The 21,337-nt window shown below is 35.0% G+C and overlaps 1 protein-coding gene across 8 annotated transcripts in view; it reads right to left on the reverse strand.

Moving 5' to 3' along the window:
• Positions 1 to 21,337, reverse strand: part of DMD (dystrophin) — a 2,264,041-nt gene that overhangs the window by 1,511,261 nt on the left and 731,443 nt on the right. For all 8 annotated transcript variants that reach the window (XM_070604303.1, XM_070604310.1, XM_070604305.1 and 5 more), the window contains exon 7: positions 17,697 to 17,815. In XM_070604303.1, the coding sequence (XP_070460404.1) occupies positions 17,697 to 17,815 (119 nt within the window). The remainder of the gene's footprint in view (positions 1 to 17,696; positions 17,816 to 21,337) is intronic.

The following is a 21,337-nucleotide window of genomic DNA, read 5'->3' on the forward strand; positions in this document are numbered from 1 at the left end:
TTCTTCTTCATGCATTCTAATTCTTCTTGCTAATCTTATTATTCTTTCATTCATTTGGGGGAAATGACATTTCATTTCAGGTGGGGAGACTACAATAAGTAAAACCAAGAACTCTGAATTTAGGACTTTAGTAAAGCAGTTCTCCAAAAGAATTGGAAATATTTTAAACTTTGGGACAGATTATACCTTTTCACTGGGAAAAATTTTACCCTTCCATTCAGCATTTAGATATGCAAATACAAAGCAAAGCCATTTTTTTGCCAAGGAGAAATTTCAGATGTTTCCCCAAAGAGTCAAAGTGTTTTGCAGACTCATATAGAGTCTACCATAAGGGTGAGAACAGTTACTTTCTGCAGATTAGCTTTATTTTAGAAAGCTTTTTCCAAGTATGGAATTAGATATCCTTAAGCCCTGTGCATATTGTTGCTCCATTTTGGGTGTTGAGGGGTGTGTGTGTGTACGTAACTACAAACACATGTATGTGTGCACACCTGTGTAAGTATACAAGAAGTGATCCTAGCAAGAATTCTGGAAGGAGATATGCATTTGATCATTACTGGAAAAGAGACTATGGAAGAGACCTGGGCTTAACGTCATTCAGCATACACTTGGTAGTTGATATTGTTAATTAAAAGTGAATGACAGAATATATGGGATATACTGACTATTGCTTTTTCATATAATTGTCATAAGACACTGCAAGCTCAGAGGTGCAGAATAGTTTCCCCTGAAGAGAGTACGAATTCCTGCTGTCAATCATCCTTCAAAATAGCAGGTTCTGGCAAAAGAAATAAGAATTTGGGTCTAGAGTGAGGGGAGAAGCTTCTCCCTCGGTACCTCTTGTGATTTAGCTCCTGATCCCTGCAGAGATGAGCACTGCTGGATTACTCCAATTGAGGGGAATTCAGCCAGCCCCAAAGCCAAACAGGTAATACAACAGGTCAGCTAAGCCAAGATTTGGACAGCAGAAACCCCTACGGAAGCTGTATTAATTTTCAATTGCTGCAGTAATAAATTCCTTAAAACTTAGTGTGTTAAAACAACACAAATTTATCTCACAGTTAAGTAGGTCACTTCAACATGGGTCTCATTAGGCTAAAGTCAAGTGTCTGCAGGGCTGTGTTCCTCTCTGGAGGGCCCAGGAGAGAATCAGCGGGGTTTTTTTTTTTGCCTTTTCCAGCTTCTAGAGGCCTCCTGTATCTCTTGGCTCATGGTCCTCTTCCTCCATCTCCAAAGCTAGCAACAGAGGGTGTAGTCTTTCTCAAATTGCATCACTCTGACCTACTCTTCTGCCTCTCTCTTCCACTTTTAAGTATCCCTGTGACCACATAGGGCCCACTTAGATAACCCAGGATAATCTCCCTGTTTTAAGGTCAGCTAATTAACAACCTTAATTCCATCTGCAACCTTAATTCTTTGTTGCCATGTAACATAACATATTCACAGATTCTAGGAATTGGGATGTGGACATCTCCAGGGAGTGATTATTCTATCGACCACAGAGGGTTTTAAATCTGTAGACAAAAAAATAAAAGTTGCATCTAGTACCTAGTTTTCACTTGGTCTATGATGTAATTCTTTTCTAGTATCTCCAAGCATGCAATATCTTTAGGGCCACAAACTATTTTTGTGAAATGGCTATTGTAGTAAATTTGACTGAACTAAAATGGATATTTTAAGCCAATTGGTGATATATGAATTATTTTATTATTCCACTGATAGGTGGCACAGTAGCTCATAAAGTTCCAAGAAACTGAGTTTCAAATGAAAGTCATCCTATTCCTCGCCATTTATTTTTGATTTAACTCTACACAAGGAAATCACTACTGGTTTGGAACCATGAAAAATATTGCTCAGACACAGTGACACATAACATTTATATTCATTTGCTTTTGCTTTTTTTTTTCCATTCAGATATTTTGATAGCTGCAAAGTATTCTTTGTTGCATATTCCATTTTCATGGAATTTTAAAAATGTTTAACAAATCATCTACATGTTCAAGTACTTTGTTAGCATAAGAACTGACATTCTTTAAAGTTATCTTTTGAAATAAAATTATTCATAGGTTTTATAGATTATTTATGTCCCATTCAAAAGTAATTTTGAGAAAACATTTAAATTATAATTATACATCCCAATTTGTATTTCAGTTTAAATATACGGTCACTTACATTTTATCTAAGAAATCACTTGTAATATATCTTCTCCTCTACAAGCACCACATAATTTTTTCACATAAATCATGATCTGTACATTTATATAGCTCTCTCCTCATAGTGCATACACTTACCTAAAAATTAGAGCAGTGTGTATTGTTTAAGCGTAAACAGCAATAATGAAATCCATTGAGACAAAATGCATTTTATGTTTCTAATTGGAACAATTGATTTTTACTATAGAAATTACCAAAAGGATTTTTATAATATTATATGATCCACATAGAAACTACTCCAGAAACAAAGCTTTCTGTCCTCTCTCTCATCTGCATCTCCATCTCTTTATCAACTTTTCTATCATATATGGAATTCCCAACTACAATCTAGCATTCTTCTGCCTAACAGAATCACTTAATCTCTTTTATGAGATGTGCTATTATTTCTTTTTAGATAAAGTTTGGTACTTTATGATAGCCTATTCCACAATAACACACATGATTATCACTTAACTTAGGGATAAATTATTTTACATATTTCTTAAGATCCATATGCAGCTTCTCGTAAATCAAACCTAAGGTCTACGATTTAGCATACTTAATATTTTAATTTTAAAAATCACCTTCACCGGTATTCTTTTATTTAAATGAAGTAAGATAATCAGGAAGACCTTTTTCCAGCTTTAGCAGACAACAATTGAGCCAATAAAAAGAAGGAAAAATATGAGGTAGAACTCAAATAACAATTCCAATACTGGAATACTGACCACTTAGTCGCTTCTTAATATTATTAATTCCTTATATTAATCAGTGAATTTAACCTATCAGCCTGATGATAGCCTATATGATCAATCCCACGTAGAACTTTAAAAGCCTGAATTGGTCTTCAGACACATTACTAGCCCTCCCTCCATCACGTAATCTATTAATTTAAAACTCATGGCTTCAATAAACATTTATTGTACACTTACTAAAAAGCAGGAACTCTTTTAGGCTCCTGGAGTTCAGCTGTGAACAAGCATGAGTCCTGCACATGAGGAAGTTGCCATTTATCAGACAACTGGACAAGTCTACAACTACCAACAATACTGTGATAACCCAGCAGTACTGTGGTAGGGATAAACTTGATTGAAATGTAAGTCAGAATTAATTCTTCCTGGAAAGTTGTGGAGCCTTCTATTGCATTGAATATCACTGATACAATCAAAGTTAAACATGTGAAGGACCAATACTCTTGTTTACTTTGTTAATATTGTACTAAACAATATTAAATAAATGAATAAAAATCATCAACAGAACAAATTTTGAAGACAAAAATCCTCAGACCATACATATCATATTCTAATGCAGTAATGTCTTATTCTGTGAAATGCAGAGCGACTGAAAAGCATTGCAGACAATTGGAACAGCAAGTGCTAGGGCCCTGAATCGTGGTAATATCACTCTGGATGCTGTGTATAAAAGGGATTGGAGGTAGGGCCAGAGTAAAAGTAAGGCTAGCAGTTAGCAAGCTCTTGCTGTGGTCAAGGAAAGAGACGAGAAAACTAGAACTAGGGTGGTAGCTGTAAAGGTGCGGTGGTACCAAAGACTTAATGGTACATTCTGAAAGTATAACTTACTAGACATCATGATGGATTGAAATTTAGGGATGATACGGATTACGGAATCAAAGATGATTTGCAGGTTTTGCTTTGAGCAACTGAGTGAGTAGATGATGGTACCACCTACTGGTCTAGGGAAAGGTGGAAGAGGCTATCTCTACGAAGATATTTGTTCAAATGATCATTTTCTTGAGGAACATAAGATAATGATACAGAATATTGCATAAGAATTTTATATTCAGATACAGTTTACATTAAAATTACATTTGAAATAAGCTTTAATTTTGAAGCAGTAAATTGATGGACTATTTTATTACAAATAGTTCTCATAGTTCATTTTATCCATGTTTAAAGCTGGTTAAATTACCAACTTGAAGTAATTTAAAAGACTGATTTATTATTACAAAGATTCCTGCTCTATGCCCTTAATGTCAACGCAGACATGGTTGATTCATGGAAAAAAAGGAAACCCCCTGAACTCAACCATGTGTTTAGAGGACAAATTAAATCATCTTTTAAACAGCCCCAGGATGGTCTCAGTCATTAAAGAGCAGAAGGCTAATAAAACAACTGTTCCTACTAAATCGTTTTTTGAGTTTTATAAGTAGATGCCCTCCCTTATATATTTTATTGGCAATATATGTTACCTTTATAGAGAAGCAGCTTTTCTACAGCTCTCAAAAAGGTTAAGAACCCGAGGTGTATTATAAGCCAATTTCTCTTATAAATGTTGACTTAAAACAGTTTAAAGAGCTTTTTCTCATGTTGGAAGTGAATGATAGCACTGGGTTTAACTTTTAAAAATGCACTGCTCAACCTATGTGTGTCTGTGTGTGTGCACACGTGTACGTGTGTGTGCATACGTGTGTGTGCACGTGTGAATTTATGACTTTTGTCCAAGTTATCTCATGCCCCAGTCCTCATGAACAGCTTTAAACATGAGAGAAAAAATCCAGAACTTCTTACTAGAAATCACATATGTTAAAGGGAAAGCAATGCCTATTAAGCCTTATTCCAAATTGTGAAGGACTTTATTATTTAAGAAATCAATGGACTTTGAAAGAAATAAGGAAATAGAACAGCAGGTTAGGTTCCTGCTCCAAAATCACCTTCACTATTTATAGATTTATGCATTTAAATCCAGTGAATAAAACTAGGGAAGCTGAATACAGACAATTATACAGATCCAGCGAGTTCTGCTTTATTTAACACCCCATCTAAAAGATTATGACGCAACCACATTTTCACTCAGCATAAACATTTGGTCACTTATTAGACAGGGACACTGTTCCCAAACATGTTTCACAATTTTAAAAATATTCTACTACATGTTAATTAATTTGTGGGGATTAGATCACATTCAGTCAGGTATAATAGTTACCCACGTTCTTGCTTTTGTCTCATAATGAATTGTCAATTCCTCGGGACATTCTACCTCTTTTTCTTTTTTACGCATTTGGAGTATATAGCACTCTTACACAAAATTGTCAATCGATAAGTGTTTGATGAATTAAAATGAATTTCTACTTGATAAAATAATGACCCTGAAGCAAATAAATTTAAAAAGCTTTTTTAATGTCTGAAACAAATTACAATGTTAGAATTAGAAGCAAGGACTCCAAAATTTCTAGTTTATTAGTGGTGTAGTTAAATCCACTCATTGGAAAAAAAATCCAAGTCTATCTAGCCACCTGACCAACATTTGAGCTCTACAAAATCATTCTTTTTTATTTTTAGACTAATCCATATGCATTCAATGCAGTAAAAGACACATTAACTAAAATAATATTGCTCTATAATAATGATGGAATTGGCTTATATAAGTAACCAATGTTTAGGCCTGATAATAAATTCTAATTTTAAAAGCTTCCATTCCTTCTGCAAGATTAGAGTTCTCAGAATTATTACGGTTATTCAGTGCCTCTAGATCAATCTGAGGAAAGATTACATTAAACGGATGAGGACATTCCTTCAAGCACTTGTTACCTCTAACTGCCATTTTCTTCACCAGTAACATTAAGATTAAGGTGAAGAAGAATGGGGGAGCTATCATTTTCTCCTTTTGCAAAACTTTTTTTTTTTTGCTTAAAATATGTTTCCACTTACTATGAATACACAGATACTATCATTTAATAGAAAACTTATATCATATATTACTGAAATCTTGCTACAATATTTTAAACAGTAGATTTACTTGTGCTGTGAAAATTTAAAGACTAATTTCTTATCTCCTAGTTCCTTAATATTCTGTATTTTATTCTTTATTTTTTCTCATTTTTTGCATGCAGTACTTATATGTTTTGGTGGAAGAAAAATTGGAGATACGATAGTACAGAGAAAATTGCATACAATTATTTAATTTTTATCCAGGAGCTTATATCTTATTCATTTTAAAATTTATTCATAATATTTTGAAATGAGTGGCATTTGTCCTTTTTGTTAGCCTTTTTTTAACTGGTTCCGGCATCAAGTTTCTCCAAATACCCAAGTATTCGATGATTCTTATTGTCCTAGGCCAGTCTTTCCTTATCTTCTGCTGTCTATGCTCAGACTCCCCTTGATTAACAATTACGACAGGATCATAGTCTACTATTATGTTGCAGGTGACATGAGGTGCATTTATCAAGGGCATCACCATATACTCGTGCCACTGAATAGTATTAACTTTAAATAAATTAAAACAGTTCTCAAGAGATCTCAAAAGATCCACTCCTTTCCCTGAGGCATGTGTGTGCATTCATTCCACTTTAAATGCTTTCACTACAGTGTCTCTACTGATAGAACATTAATGAAACAGCTTTTAAAATACTTCTCCAAGGTGTTCACTTGCCCAACTAATTCTATGCAGATCCAAGTTCTCAACTGGTTCAAACAATAAATCCATGCAAAGAAATGTGTCATACGGAGAAACTTAGATATTCAAGGATAGGTAAAACACATTTTACTTAGTCCTTCCTAGGATAATAACCCTGTCTCTCTCTCTCTTTTTTTGTTAATCCATATTTTTGAGATTCCAATCTAGGTAAGAGAAGTTCACATCACAAGCTGATTGAGGAAATATTTGAGATAGTGAAATGTTTTTGCATACTATAAGTGATGTTTTTGCCATCTCTTTCTATTTCTAGAGTTAACCGAGAGAGAGCAGAAGGGAATATATTCATAACTGGTTAGTGTTTCCCTTTGATAACTTTAGCGTGGCTTGGATAGGATCACAAACTTGCAGGATTTATAAACAATCTTCCACTGTGATTAATTATTTAACTATCCTCTGAGGGAGACATCATAGTAAAAAAAGACAGAATACAGTCTCTCTCTTAGTCTGGCTCTAGTTTGTGAGACTTTTGCATTTATTTCCAGCATATTTGGAATCAACTGATTGATGTCCCTCCACTTTAAAACAAAGTCAATTAGCCTTGCAATAAAGAGAGTAACTTTTTAATGAATGCAAAGGAAAAAATTCAGGAAAGAGGACAGAATATTCTACATTACAATTATTTTCTGTAGTTGTCACAAGCGGGGAATCTCAACTTCAACTCATTAAGTGATATGGGCAAGTCACTTAAACTCTTTAGTTGTAAATGGCATAATAATAGTGCTACCTCCTAGGATTGTTGTAGGAATAAAATTAAATTATACTTATAGAGTGTTACTGTGCCCAGTACTTATAAACGTTCAATAAATATTACACCAGATCACATCAACATTTCCATTCAAATGCTACTCCTGGTTTCAGAAGACAAGAGTTTTTCTGAAATGTTTGGGAAGCAGTTTAACCACCCACACATTGTTAAATCAAGTTATGGTCGCAGAAGAACAACTCCTTATATTTTGCAAGTGTGCTAATTAGTATCTTATAAATACTGTGACAATTGCAGGAATAAATTATTACAATTATGAACCAGCCTTCAGGAGACTTGTTAAAAATCTTGAGTGTAACTGTGACTCTGTGGGTATGTGTCACGTCATCATTGAGGAATTCAAGATGTAGTTCAAGTCTGCTGTGAAGTATTAGATTATACTCTGGAGCTCAAGGATGTCAAGCACTACCACCCAGAAATCCAGCTGTAAACCAGCAATATCCCTCAGATCAGGAAACTGGAATGAGCATGAAGGTCACAGGAAGAATGGTAAGATTTAAAATGGGAATTATTTAATTTGGAGAGAGTCTGCATTTATCCTAGAGTCAGGCAAAATAATTTGGAAGATCAGCTCCCCCTAATTAAGATAAGTTTAGAGGACTAGAAAGGGAAGTAACACTTAATTTCTGCAATATTCCAGGCACTTGACACATACTTTAGCTACTGCTTCTGTACACATATTACAGGCTAAACACTTTACTGGTACTACTTAATATTCTCACAGTAACTGTATGAGGTAGATATCATCGATTCTACTTTGCACATGAGCAAATCTGAGGCTCAGAAAGTTTCCCAGTGCCATATAACTAATTTCAGGCAAAAACAGGAGTTCAACCCAAGGCTAGTTGGCTCTTTGAATAAAAACTTAAAATCAGGCCAAGGCTACTCTAAGCTTGCCTGGGAAAATGACCAGAGAATCTTGTTTCCTTAGAACCACAGAGTTAAGAAAATTGTAGAACGTTGTGTCTCTTCTGTTTGCCAGGTAGAACTACTCTTAGACAAGCGTGGGGGTGGGGCTGTGAAGTACAAGCAGGTCTTTATTCTCTGTAACTAGAATGGTATTAAGTACTGACGGGAAATCAAGGCTGCAGCTTCTTTGTGTCAAGTGGCCCACACTGACTGACCTTGGCTCTTGTCCTCGACATCCATATGCTTAGCATTTGGATGAGGGGCAAACACATGTATATCGGTTACTTGTGGGCCATCCAATGACATAAAGATTCCATGCCAACCATCTCCTACCTTGTATCCTTCTATACAGGGAAATAAATGTAGTATTAGATTAAATTCTATTGCATCTGTGAGTATAACTGCCAATTTGCTCCACTCACAACTACAGTGATATCACAGGCTCCAATGACCATCATATCCAGTCACTAAAAGTCATATATCTGGCTGAAATACAGACTGTTTAACAAAATTAATCCTAGATAAATGATTTGTGATTAAAGTCAACCTATTTGTGGCATTAATGTCAGAGATAATGAAGCTAACTAAAGCCATGTGCTTCTTTTAAATGAATTTATAGGATAAAAACTTGTATTCTGAAAAAATTATTTTACTGTCATTTTAATTTTTTTTCTTTACTTTTATTTTATTATCCCTTAGTTATTCTTAAAAATTCCTCTGGAATCAGAGGCTTTATCAGCTGTGCCAATGAAAGAGATATTTACTGGCTGAAAAAGGGATCATCAAAACCCTGATGACAGGGCACAGCGATATTAATTAGGATCAAAGTGAGAGAGGATGTGAAAAAGGGAAAACAAATAAAAGGACAAAGAGTCAGGGACCACCTCTGCACACAGTTTGTCCTGGACAACCCTTTGGTGGAATCAGCGTTTGAGTGAGAGCATCATTCTATTACAAACACGTCTGTGAAGTAATAAACAGAAGAAGGGATGGAGAGAGAGAAAGCTGTGCAGAGAGGAGATAAGGCAAGTCCCTTAATCCTAAAGAGAACGTCTTGGTAGCCAGTCTTACGTGACAGCTAGTCTATTTCTACTTTATCTGGTGGATGAACCATTTCTCATTAACGACAGGACTGTTAGCAATAAGCAATGCTCCAGTAATTGAAGATTTGAACAGCAGGCTTAGTCACCTCTTGAGGAAGAAAATGCTAGAGGCCTGAACAAACCGTGGGACAACAGATTCTGCGTTTCATCCTCTAAAAAGGCGTATCTCATGGAAATAATTATTTTACTGCAGCTATTTTTACCTTGGCTATATGATAGCCTCACCTGATGAGTTTTCAAAAATTGCTGGTGTCAAGACCCCACTTCAGACCAATGAAATCAGAATATCTGCTCTGACCCCAATGTTTTCATAAAGCTCCCCATGTGATTTTATTGGGAAGTCCTATTAAAAGTAACATGGACTCTGAGAAGAGAGAAACCCAGATTTGATTCCAGCTCATTTATCTATTGGTTGGGTGATCTCGGTTTTAGTAAAGCTCTCTAAGCCTCAGTTTTCCCATCTATAAAATAAGGATAAACTGCCCTAGACATATTGGGTAAAACAAATAGGTTAAATTATGTAAAGTTCCTAGAGCATGGTCGTCCTACTTAAATTTTAATTATATTTTACCAAAGGAACCTTGTACATTTGAGTTGATATCACTAATGATAGTCGCCGGCCTGGTGGTGCAGTGGTTAAGTTCACACGTTCCGCTTCTCAGCGGCCCAGGGTTCACCCGTTCGGATCCAAGGAGCGGACATGGCACCGCTTGGCAAGCCATGCTGTGGTAGGCATCCCACATAGAAAGTAGAGGAAGATGGGCACGGATGTTAGTTCAGGGCTAGGCTTCCTCAGCAAAAAGAGGAGCATTGGCAGCAGTTAGCTCAGGGCTAATCTTCCTCAAAAAAAAAGGGTAGAAAAATATTTTTAGGGGAAACTGTCCTCTGATTTAAGGTAGAAGTTTATTTAGCAACAATGAAAAAATATCTCACAAGAATGATACTGTAGAACAATTGATTATTTCTAAAAAGTAAAAACACTAGTTTTCAACTACCTTATTAAATTTTAATAATACACAATAACCTTGAACACTTAATAGCTGTAACAGTTTTCTCATCTCTCAAGTGGACAGCATATGACCCACTAACTCCACAAGTTTGCCATAAGACAATAAATCTAAGAGTATGGTTTATTATTTTTAAGTATAATCACAAGGCTACTGTAAAGCTTCTGGTCTCTTTTACAAGGATTAAAGCCCATTTTTATGAGAATTAAACTATCCTCTTATAAGAATTAAATGGCATCAACCAAGACCCCGGTTCATTATTATTTTACCCAAATATTATTGTAAACTAATACACTGTCATCTCATATTTCTATTCCAGCTGCTAAATTGCCCATGCATTTTTACAGAGAAATTATTTAATCAGAAAACATTTGTACCAACTGGATATCCATTTTCCTAGTACTCGGCTTTAAGGTTTTCAGATGTTCATTTTCAAGTTCTGTGATATCTCCTATACTTTTATCAAACACAGTTAATTCCATTTTGAAGACAGTGAAACGAATAAAAGTGCCCCAACTATAAGTAATATATATTTTACTTTCAAACATTATCATTGATTTAATTAAAACCTCATAGAAATTTTGAAACTATTTATGCCATTTCACCATCACTTTCTATCATTATTTAAATATTCAAAATGCTTTTGCTTAAGGCTACACCCTTCTATGATAAATAAATATCACAGAGATCAACTATGGAACACTTTATTCAAACTTACTAGTATCTCATTTATTATTTCATAGCTGAGTTTTATTGAAGTCAATAAGAAAGGAGCAACAAATATTTTTTCTAATATATTTTCCTTAACAGTCTAATGGACTCCTAGTGATGATACACCTGGGGACACCATTCCACAAAATATCTATTATATATTGTTCAGCATTGGAACGTGGTGGATGCACTTCTCAATTGTTTAAGCAATATTTACGTTAAACGTAATAATTGAGATGCATTTTCCAAGTGTTTAAAGATATTTATGTTAAACAATAGAGATCCTGTCAGTCATTCAATAACATTTATTGCCACTATATAGGCCTAGGATGTTACATTTCCCCCACTTAAATAAAAACCAGTTGTAAAAATCATCCTGGTAAAGTAACTGAAAAGAGATTCCCGCTTATCCAGGCAAGGATTATACTCAAATGCTTCTGAACATGTTGGGTATAGAACCTCATCCACAATGCAAATCTTGAATCACATGATTAGACTATATTTCATTATTTAAGTTCCACAATCAAGCGAGAAACTACACTACTTAACGATAGCAAAGAATAATATTCATTTTATTTTAACAAATCACTCCTAGGAGAGATAAAACATATAAATTGGCTGACTGATTTCCATGAAGTCAAAATTGTGATAAATTATAAAAGAACATGAAAGATCAGTAGAAAATGCCAAATTATGGTACAAAGGGTAAATTCAGGCCATGTACACACGCAGATATCATTTTTAATGTTTTGTAGGTCTCCTTGTTGACTAAGTGGGTGAATTTGGGACAGTTATATCCAATTATTTCAGTCAAACGACTGAAATGGATCAGCAGAACAAAAATTGCTTCAATTTACTACTGATTGGTTCAAATTGTCCTGAAAATCTTCAGTTTTCTATGTTATCTGAACTGAGAATAATGTGGAAGAAAGGATATCAAAAAGAGATACTAAATTCATTCTCTGTCTCTCTGTGTCTCATATGCCTTTGTCAGCTTCTCAGGTTAGTAGGAAGTATGCATTAACATTTTTTTAAAATTTCTCTTGTGACAAGCAATTTAAAAGTTCTCCATCAGGAAACAGGAGATTGCAACTATAACATCTTAAAGTTAATATAATGATCTGTATCACCATATTAATACAATATCTTTATCCTCATTTCTACATTAATATAATATTTGTTTACTATTATTGGTAACCTTTTGCCCATGTAGAAAATTCATTTATTCATTTTGCTATGTGTTACTTTCATGTACAAAGTACTGCCTCATTGTCCCTTACAGATGTTTTTTCTATAGTAGCAATGATAAATCTGAGAATGCCTACAGATACTCTGGTAAAGTCATCTTTAACTCAAAAGCATTAAAGTATATTAAAGTGGCAGTGGATAGTCAAGACTAGTTACGCAACATGTCCTCCCATGGAGAAGAGAAGTGTAAAAAAAGTAAGGTTCAGGATAAAAACCTAAAAATAGTCAAGGATATTCTAATAAGGACCTTTACTCTAATGATAAGCAGGCTGGGAATATGTTAATCACATTTCTCTGGCCTTCTACCTCAGCCATCCATTTTCCTAAACCCTCATTATGTACAGATGCTAATCTCTGTTTTATGCAATGCTATTAAAAGTATATATTTAAATTACTTAATACAGTGTTTCCAAAATTCCTTTACTAAAAGGTTGTACTGAATATACATTAAGCAAATGAAAAGGCAACACTAAATCTACTAATGTATCCAATTCTTTAGCTAATACAATATTGTCATCTTTACTTTGCTCATTTCAACTTCAATCCACTGAAGTTCAAAATTAAATATTTTCATTATTACATTTAACATTATTAAATGACATAATTTGGTTTTAATGATCAAACTGCAATGTTTCTTTAAAAAAGAAACCCTGGAAAAACGGTCTCCTGCTGATATGATAGGAACATTATCTTGCTATTATTATGTCTACATAAGGAGATGATGATACTTTCTATTTTCCATAGCAGAATAACTAGACTAAGAACTGTTCTTCCAAGACACTCAGGATTCACTTTTAGATGATAGCAACTTGCAATATCTCTAAAGAATCTCTGCCAGAGATAATGATATAAATCAATAACACAAAAAGGTACAAAGGAAGACATATTTTGTAAAAGTACTTTGTCATCAAAAAGGCAATGGCCACTTTTTATTCACATATGTACTATTAAAACACCTTTTAATATATGGAAAAAAGAACATTTTGTACCACAGAGAGTTTTCTCTAAAGAGCCTGAGATTTTTACAATAATCTCTAGTTGAAATATACACATAAGGAACATCAATATATTCTGATCTCATCACATTTTCTGAAAACAAAGCTATTCTACAATGGGTTCTAGAAAAAATCAATCTAAATTATATGAAATGAGTGTGCATGTCCATAAAAAGTTCTAGTTATTTAAGTTAACAACATCCTTCTGAGTTGGTATGGTTTTACTCTTTCTATTTTAACTTAGTGTAGACCACTTATTAATATTTCTTATTGTTATGGTATCAAAATGTGATGGTTGGGGGGCCGGCCCCATGGCCAAGTGGTTAAATTCGAGCATTCTGCTTCGGTGGCCCAGGGTTTCACAGGTTTGTATCCTGGGTGTGGACATGGCACTGCTCATCAAGCCATGCTTTGGTGGCGTCCCACGTAGCACAACCTGAAGGATCTACAACTAGAATATACAACTACGTACTGGGGAGCTTTGGGGAGAAGAAGAAGAAGGAAAAAAAAAAAGATTGGCAATAGATGTTAGCTCAGTTGCCAGTCTTTTAAAAAAAAAATGCTATTAAAAAAATGTGATTTCTGGAACAAAGATAGAAGAAAACAGCACCGCTTGCTCAAACAATTGATGTCAAACCCAAAATAAGAGGCCTCAAAGACACTCTTCTCTTTTATAACAAATGCTATATATTTTCCCTTGAATATTTTTTTAGAGACTAATAAACTGTATGCCTGCAAAGTTAAAAGCCTAAGACCATTCATTTCAAAAGCAAAACTCTCCAAAAGGCAGAGCTAATTCTTGGAAAAGTAGGCTCGAAAAACAACCGAAGAGTGATGCAGGGATTAGTCAAGCAGAAAATAGAATCTGTGTCACCATACTCATGAAGTTAAAAGGAAGTGGATTAAAACCAAACTAATTGATTTGTAAATGTCATTTTGAGGTTACAAATATTTCTTGCAAACCATCGTGTTTGCCAAATTCGACTCTTATTCATTTTTCATTCTAAAGTCACCTGGGTAAAAAAAGTGAGGGCATTTCCACATCATATTGCATATCCCAAATGGAAATGACTTACTACAGTAATATGCAAAAGTCATCTAGAACCAGCACAATTTTTTATCCTCGACTTTTTGATTCCTTTAAGAAAAACATCTTCACTTTGTTATTCACAAGGCAAAGCTGACAAAGCATTCTCTTAATGGATAAAGTGTTGTGTGGATTGACAAACCAATTAGTTTGAAACTCAGAGAAGCAAGCAATGTATATATGAAACCCACAATGCACGTACAATGCATGGCTTATAGGGAAATCGTGGTAGAAAGTGAATAGCCCAATTCACACTAGGATATATTTCAAAGGAGGGAAACCTTTTATATCTATGGGCATAAAGATGCATCAATTATTAAATAATCTTACCCTAGTAGTACTTATTTTTGCATATGTTAACATTTAAACACATCAGAAACAGCTCCTGAAATTGCTTATGCTAATGCCTATTGCTACTCATTTTAAAAGGCAATTCCACTTAAAACCAAGCCTCAGGCCTCAAAACACCAGTTAAGGCCAAAAAAAGCACACCAAAGTCGATACATGCAAGATGTGAAAACCTCCAAATTATATTTCAATGACTTTTTAATTTATAAATCAACTCAATCAATAAAGCATATGTTTAAAATTCTAAAAACATTTTTGGCAGGTATTTCTTAAGTCAAATATAACTTCAATTCCCCAATAATAAAAATCTTCCCAAACATAAAGCAAAATGTTTCATTAACCTCCTCAGGGGCATAATAGATATGAAATGAAAATTGCTTTGGAGAATAGCTGACATCATCATGCATAAGCTAAAGAACCAGTATTTGGCTAAATAAAAACACGAACTTCTCAAAGGTAATTACTATACAGGGCATGAAAGAAGTCCATGAATCTCCCCTGTTAGATACATTGAAGAGAGCGTTCTAAGTCTTAGATTCTGAGAGATGCTATTTTGCCTTTTACGATTAACAAATCAGTAAATAAAAATCCTTATAATTTAGTTAATTTTTTCCTTTCAATTATCATTGAAATCATGTCTTGAAAAATTCTGAGCAATAATTTTTAAATGCATATTTGTGAATTTCCCCAACACACTGGCAGGAACCGACACATATCTAAAAATATAACATAAGATTTACGCTGAATCCTCTTCTTATTGACAGCCATAAATAAACTTTAATGAACCCTTTTAGGAGACAGAGTGTTCTTTGAATCGGAGGGAGTCCATAAATAAAAAGTATTTTCAGATCGAAGATTTTATTGGCAAAATGAAACCATAACCAGTGGTATGATCTCTATTACTCAGCTTGTATTTCATATTATATTTGGTTTATATTGAATTGTCAGGTTTGAGATATTATAATGGTGTTCCTATAGCCTATATGATGTGCATTTCAACATACACTTTCCATTTAGGAGAGCATATGGAATCGGGTATATCAAGCTATTTTATGCAAAAAACCCGCATTATTTATGTAACTGCCCTTACCTGATTACAGGTTCATCAATCTACTTTCTGATTATCATATGCATGCCTATTTAGCTACTCCTACTTCAATTCAAAGGCGGACTTAGAGATCAAAAGCCATTTTATCACTTAACAAGAAAAAGATCTATTTTAAATATACTCTTACTATTTTATAAAAGGATAAGACACACACAAGAATAACTAGAGCACATATCCTAGATAATGGGAACTGACTACGATATGTGGGTTTAATGAAAAACAAGAAACTATTAATGGGCTTATCCCTCAAATTCATACACTGTAGCTCTTACCCTCAAGGGTTGGAGTTCATATTTTCATGACGTCTGCCCTCTCTATCTCACTGGAGTATGAAAAAACATGTAAATCAGTACTAGGAGTCAATAGTGAGGAAACCGTCCCTCATTGTGCAAAACAAGGAAATATGATTGATACAATTTCTACCTTAGAGCTAACCTGGGGCAAGAGGGATGCTGATCGTCTATTGAAGCAACAAAAAGAGGTTACAGGAGTCAGTGCTCAGCTATGCGTTACATAAAGGAGAAGAAACATTTCTAATGAACTTAATCTGATTCCAACGTCACGAATACATTTGTGTTGTTATAATTTTCCTTCCCAAGCACGTGTGCTTACCAAGAGCAATATATTGGTCAATTAAATATGAGTATTCTGGTTCTTACAAAACTTACATATCTCATTTAAAATGACTGAATTTCCATTTTGATTAATGCATCATTTTTTGCACTTGTTTAAAGTTAACTGCCCCCATACACACACACCACCATATGGATCTGCTATCAATAAGATAAGGCAATCAGGTTTCTGGGTCTGCAATACTGAGGATTAGATTCTGCCTGACGATAAATTCACTAGTGAAAGGCTATTCTCTGAGTTATTTCTGAGTTTTTCCTGATGAGACCTATCACCACCTCGCAAGGATCTCCTTTTTTGGAATTGATTCAATATTCCAAAGACCACTGAATTATATACCCTTGCCCAAATATCAGCTTGTATTATATCACAGATATCAATTTCACTGACATTGCTCCTCCAACCTGTGGTTTTAGAGTGTGGTAACCTCAAGAACATGAGAACAGAGTCTGCAATTTCAAAGAAGTTGGCAAACAAAAAAGTGCCTCATAGGCTAGAGAGAAAAGCTGAGGTCAGGATTCATTATCCCTCGAATCCATGTGTCTGGAAGGTATGACTACGCAGCACCAGAGATAAGGATGAAATTTACTTAAGTGTAATATAATAAAATTATAAATACAGTGCTGCTTCTCAACTAAAGAAGCAGAAAATGAATAACCATCCAATAGAGGACTTCCCCCAGAGTGACATTATAACAGTAGCAGTGCCAGGAATAAATTTCCTGATTTAAACAGTAAACCATGTTGCCTTTTATAGAGTATATGAATGAAATTGGCAAGAGTGGCTAATTAATTATAGCTGATTAGTCTATCAAATCTCTTGGTAGAACAAGCAAAACAGGAACTTGTTATAATTATTTGGAGTCAATGCACTCTAAATGTAGTATGCTTCATCCATGAGGCATATATATTCTAAAGGCTTGGGTTTTTTCCTAAAGTTTTATACTTTAGTTTTAGATATTGGTATCTTGAGAACTAAAATCATATACGACAATTCATAATATATTGCAAGAAGACAGAACACTTTAAATATACCTAGAATATAGAAAAACATGTAATGCATAGTTTCTATTTTGTGCTTAGTTTGTGGAAATGTTAAATCTGAGATGACAAACACTAATCTATACAAAAAACAGTGGTAGTCCAGAAAAGTACCAACCTTCAGGATCGAGTAGTTTCTCTATGCCTAGTTGATATTTGGCAATGTTGAATGCATGTTCCAGTCGTTGTGTGGCTGACTGCTGGCAAACCACACTATTCCAATCAAACAGGTCTGGCCTGAAACAGACACACATAAAGACAAGTATAAATCAATCTAGAATGTTTCATGAGATTCACTTCAATTCTGATTTTTAACTGACAACGGATGCCCATAGTCCTTAAGACCTGAGTCTTACTCTTCATTACCCCTCCATAACATTTCTCATTTAAACAAGTCACAATTTTAATTGAAAATCCTGAAGAAAACAAAGGAGAAGTTATTCTACCTTATCCAAGCAACAAAAATGTGTTAATCTCATCCAATCTTATGGATTTGAATATCAGTCATTTGCTGGAAACTTCCAATTTTATAAGCCTAGCCCAGACCTCTTCCCTGAAATCCAGACTCTAGATTCATCTGCTTACTCAGTATCTCCATGTAGAGTCATCACAAGACTCAAGTATCCAAAACTGGGCTTCTGATATTCATCCCCAACACACTCCCCAAACCCACTCAGTTCTCTTGCAGTTCTCCCCTCCTCAATAATCAATGACAAGTTCAAATTTGGCAGTTGCTCAGATGAGAAACTTTGGAGTCAACTTTGATGACCCTTTCACTCTCATACCACACTCAGGTGGAAATATATCCAGAATTTGACCACTTAACACTATTCTCACTGCCATCACCTTAATCCAAACCAACACTTTCTCTTGCACGGATTACTGCCTTAGCTTTCTACTGCTCCCCTACTCCCACTCTTGTCCTTGTTGATCTATCCTCACAGGGCTAGCAGAGTGCTCTGTTAAAGTATTTCATCATAATCTTCTTCTCAAATCCCTGCTACCGGGGGAGTAAAATTCACTGATTTAACTGTGACCTACAAGGCCCTACATGGTCTGGCTCCCCCATTAACTCTACGATTTTATTTTTCGCCTCTCTCCTCATATTCCTCAAATAGGTTAGATAGTTTCCTGCATTTGCAGTTGCTATTCCCTCTACCTGGAACTCTCTTCCCCCAGACATCAACATGGCTCACTCCTCCACTTCCTCTGGGTCTTTACTCAAAAGTCACATTATTGGTGAGTCCTTCCCTGCCCTCTCTCCATCTAAAATTAGTCACTCCCAAATTACTTACATATACTCATTTCCTATCCATCTTAATTGCTTTATATTTTTCTCATTAGCTGTTGATACTATTTAACATAATATATATTTTAATTAATCTTGTCTATTTATCTGTCTGTCACTAGAATATAGAATATAAAATATTTTTGCCAGTTTTTTTCACCTCTAGAAACTCAGCCTGATCCATAGAAGCTCAATAAATATTTGTTGATTATACCAGAGAATGGATGAGAACATACTATGTGAATATCATTTTACTTGGTAATTGAGAAAACGCAAAGGATGGTAAGATGTAGTTCTTATCCGATAAAGATTTTAAACCCAGTGAGGAAAAAAATGCATACATCATAACAAGTTAAATAAATTCTAAACGTGAAAAATACAGATAATAAGATATAAGGTTTTCTAAAATCTGAAGAAGTCAAGAAACTTTTGTTTTGTTTTGTTTTGTTTTTTTGAGGAAGATTAGTCCTGAGCTAACTACTGCCAGTCCTCCTCTTTTTGCTGAGGAAGCCTGGCCCTGAGCTAACATCCATGCCCATCTTCCTCCACTTTATATGTGGGATGCCTACCACAGCATGGCGTGCCAAGCGGTGCCATGTTTACACCCAGGATCCGAACCAGCGAACCCCGGGCCGCCAAGAAGCGGAACATTCTAACTTAACCGCTGCACCACTGGGCCGGCCCCAAGAAAGTTTTTGGAGGCTGAAGGGAGTCTTAAATGGTGGTTTGAGTTTAGATGTAAGAAAAGTATTTGAGAATAGAATTCTAAGTTGTGTGAATATTAGAAAATCAATGTTCTTACGGAAGGAAAAACTAGAACATGCTCAGTCAGTCAAGATTTCACAGGCCTGGCTCTACTGGAAAATTTCTAGTATCAAGTGGTGGGAGGTATGGTTCGGAGGGGATATTGGGATGAATTTGCAAAAGGCCTTGGCTGTTAAAGAATTGCAATTTATCCCAACAACATTGGAAACCATTAGTGAAGTGGTTCTTTACCTTTTCTGGATCACAGATACATTTGAGAATCTGATGAGTGCTATGAAATTTCTACCCAGACAAATATCTGTCCATATCTTTAAATAGAATCTACACTGAGTCTTAGGATATTTGTGTCTGTCAGTGATCCCCTGCTTAGTAATTCATGTTCTATAAGGGAAGAAGTTACAAGGATGGGCATTGCTGTTATTTTCTAAAACCATAATTCAAAATAAAGGTACAGTTTTCTCATTTAATTCTCATTTCATTTTTTTACTTGCTCTTACCCTGATTAAACCACCAGAATTTTGTGCACTGCTTAGGAAATCTAATCTCTCCTATATATTCCAAGTTACCCAAAATAGTTAACAATCTTTTATGACCTAAAATATGTATAAATTGGGAGATGCTTCTATTAGTAGAAAGACTATAAGAAATATAAATTAAATTCTAGACTATTTGGGGAAGTTTTAACTTCAGTATGCACCCTCTGCCCCATCTTCATTTCTTCATCTCTCAGCAATGGGAGTAGAAAAGAATATAGGGAGGAGAGTGTCGGAAAATAGTTTTTTCACCTATAGTAGAGTAAAAAGGTTAAATGAGTCTGATGAAAAAGAACAGAATTGCTGCCACATTCTAACCCTTTTCCTTTCATCCCCTTTCCCTTCTCTTTGGCCACTAACTAATTACCTGGGTAAGGAGTTATCTAAGTCATGTAATCTATTTAAGCTTCAATGTTTGCATTTAAAACATTGTACTGAATGGCCTTTGAGGTCTCTTCTAGCATTAAAATTAATCTAATTAATTGTTTTAAAATTCATCATCGATTAACTTCTCTTTTTTTTGGTGAGGAAGATTGGCCCTGATCTAACAACTGTTGCCAATCTTCATCTTTTTGCTTGAAGGTTGTTGCTGAGCTGACATCTGGGCCAATCTTCCTCTATTTTGTATGTGGGACGCCACCACAGTGTGGCTTGATGAGCAGTGCACAGGTCCCTGCCCGGGACCCAAACCCGCAAACCTTGGGCTGCTGAAGTGGAGTGTGCGAACTTAACCACTATACCACCGGGCCTGCCCTGGTTAACATTTTAAATAATTATGATTTTCAAATGCACAAAAAATTGTGAAACAAGCCAACTGTAGAGGAGAACCACTTTCCCATGCTAACCTAGACTGTAACTCATAAACAAGAACAGGCAACCAAAGATCATGAGTCTTTTGAGAAAACCGACATATTGAATGAGACAACATCGCCTAGTAGACAAGAAAAGTCCCCTATAAATTCAAATCCTGACTCTACCACATAGTAGGCAAATGGTCTCAAGCAAATCACATAACCTTTCTGTGCCTCGGTTTCCCAATTTGTGAGATGGGGATCATGATAGTATCTATGTCATGAGAAACAGATGGAATATTTTACCTAGAACAGTGCCTACAAAATAACAATTGCTTAAAAACATTAACTTCTATTACTTTGTTCTAAGGTTAATTATATT

The sequence above is a fragment of the Equus przewalskii genome, chromosome X (genome assembly GCF_037783145.1).
Source record: "Equus przewalskii isolate Varuska chromosome X, EquPr2, whole genome shotgun sequence".
NCBI lineage: Eukaryota > Metazoa > Chordata > Mammalia > Perissodactyla > Equidae > Equus > Equus przewalskii.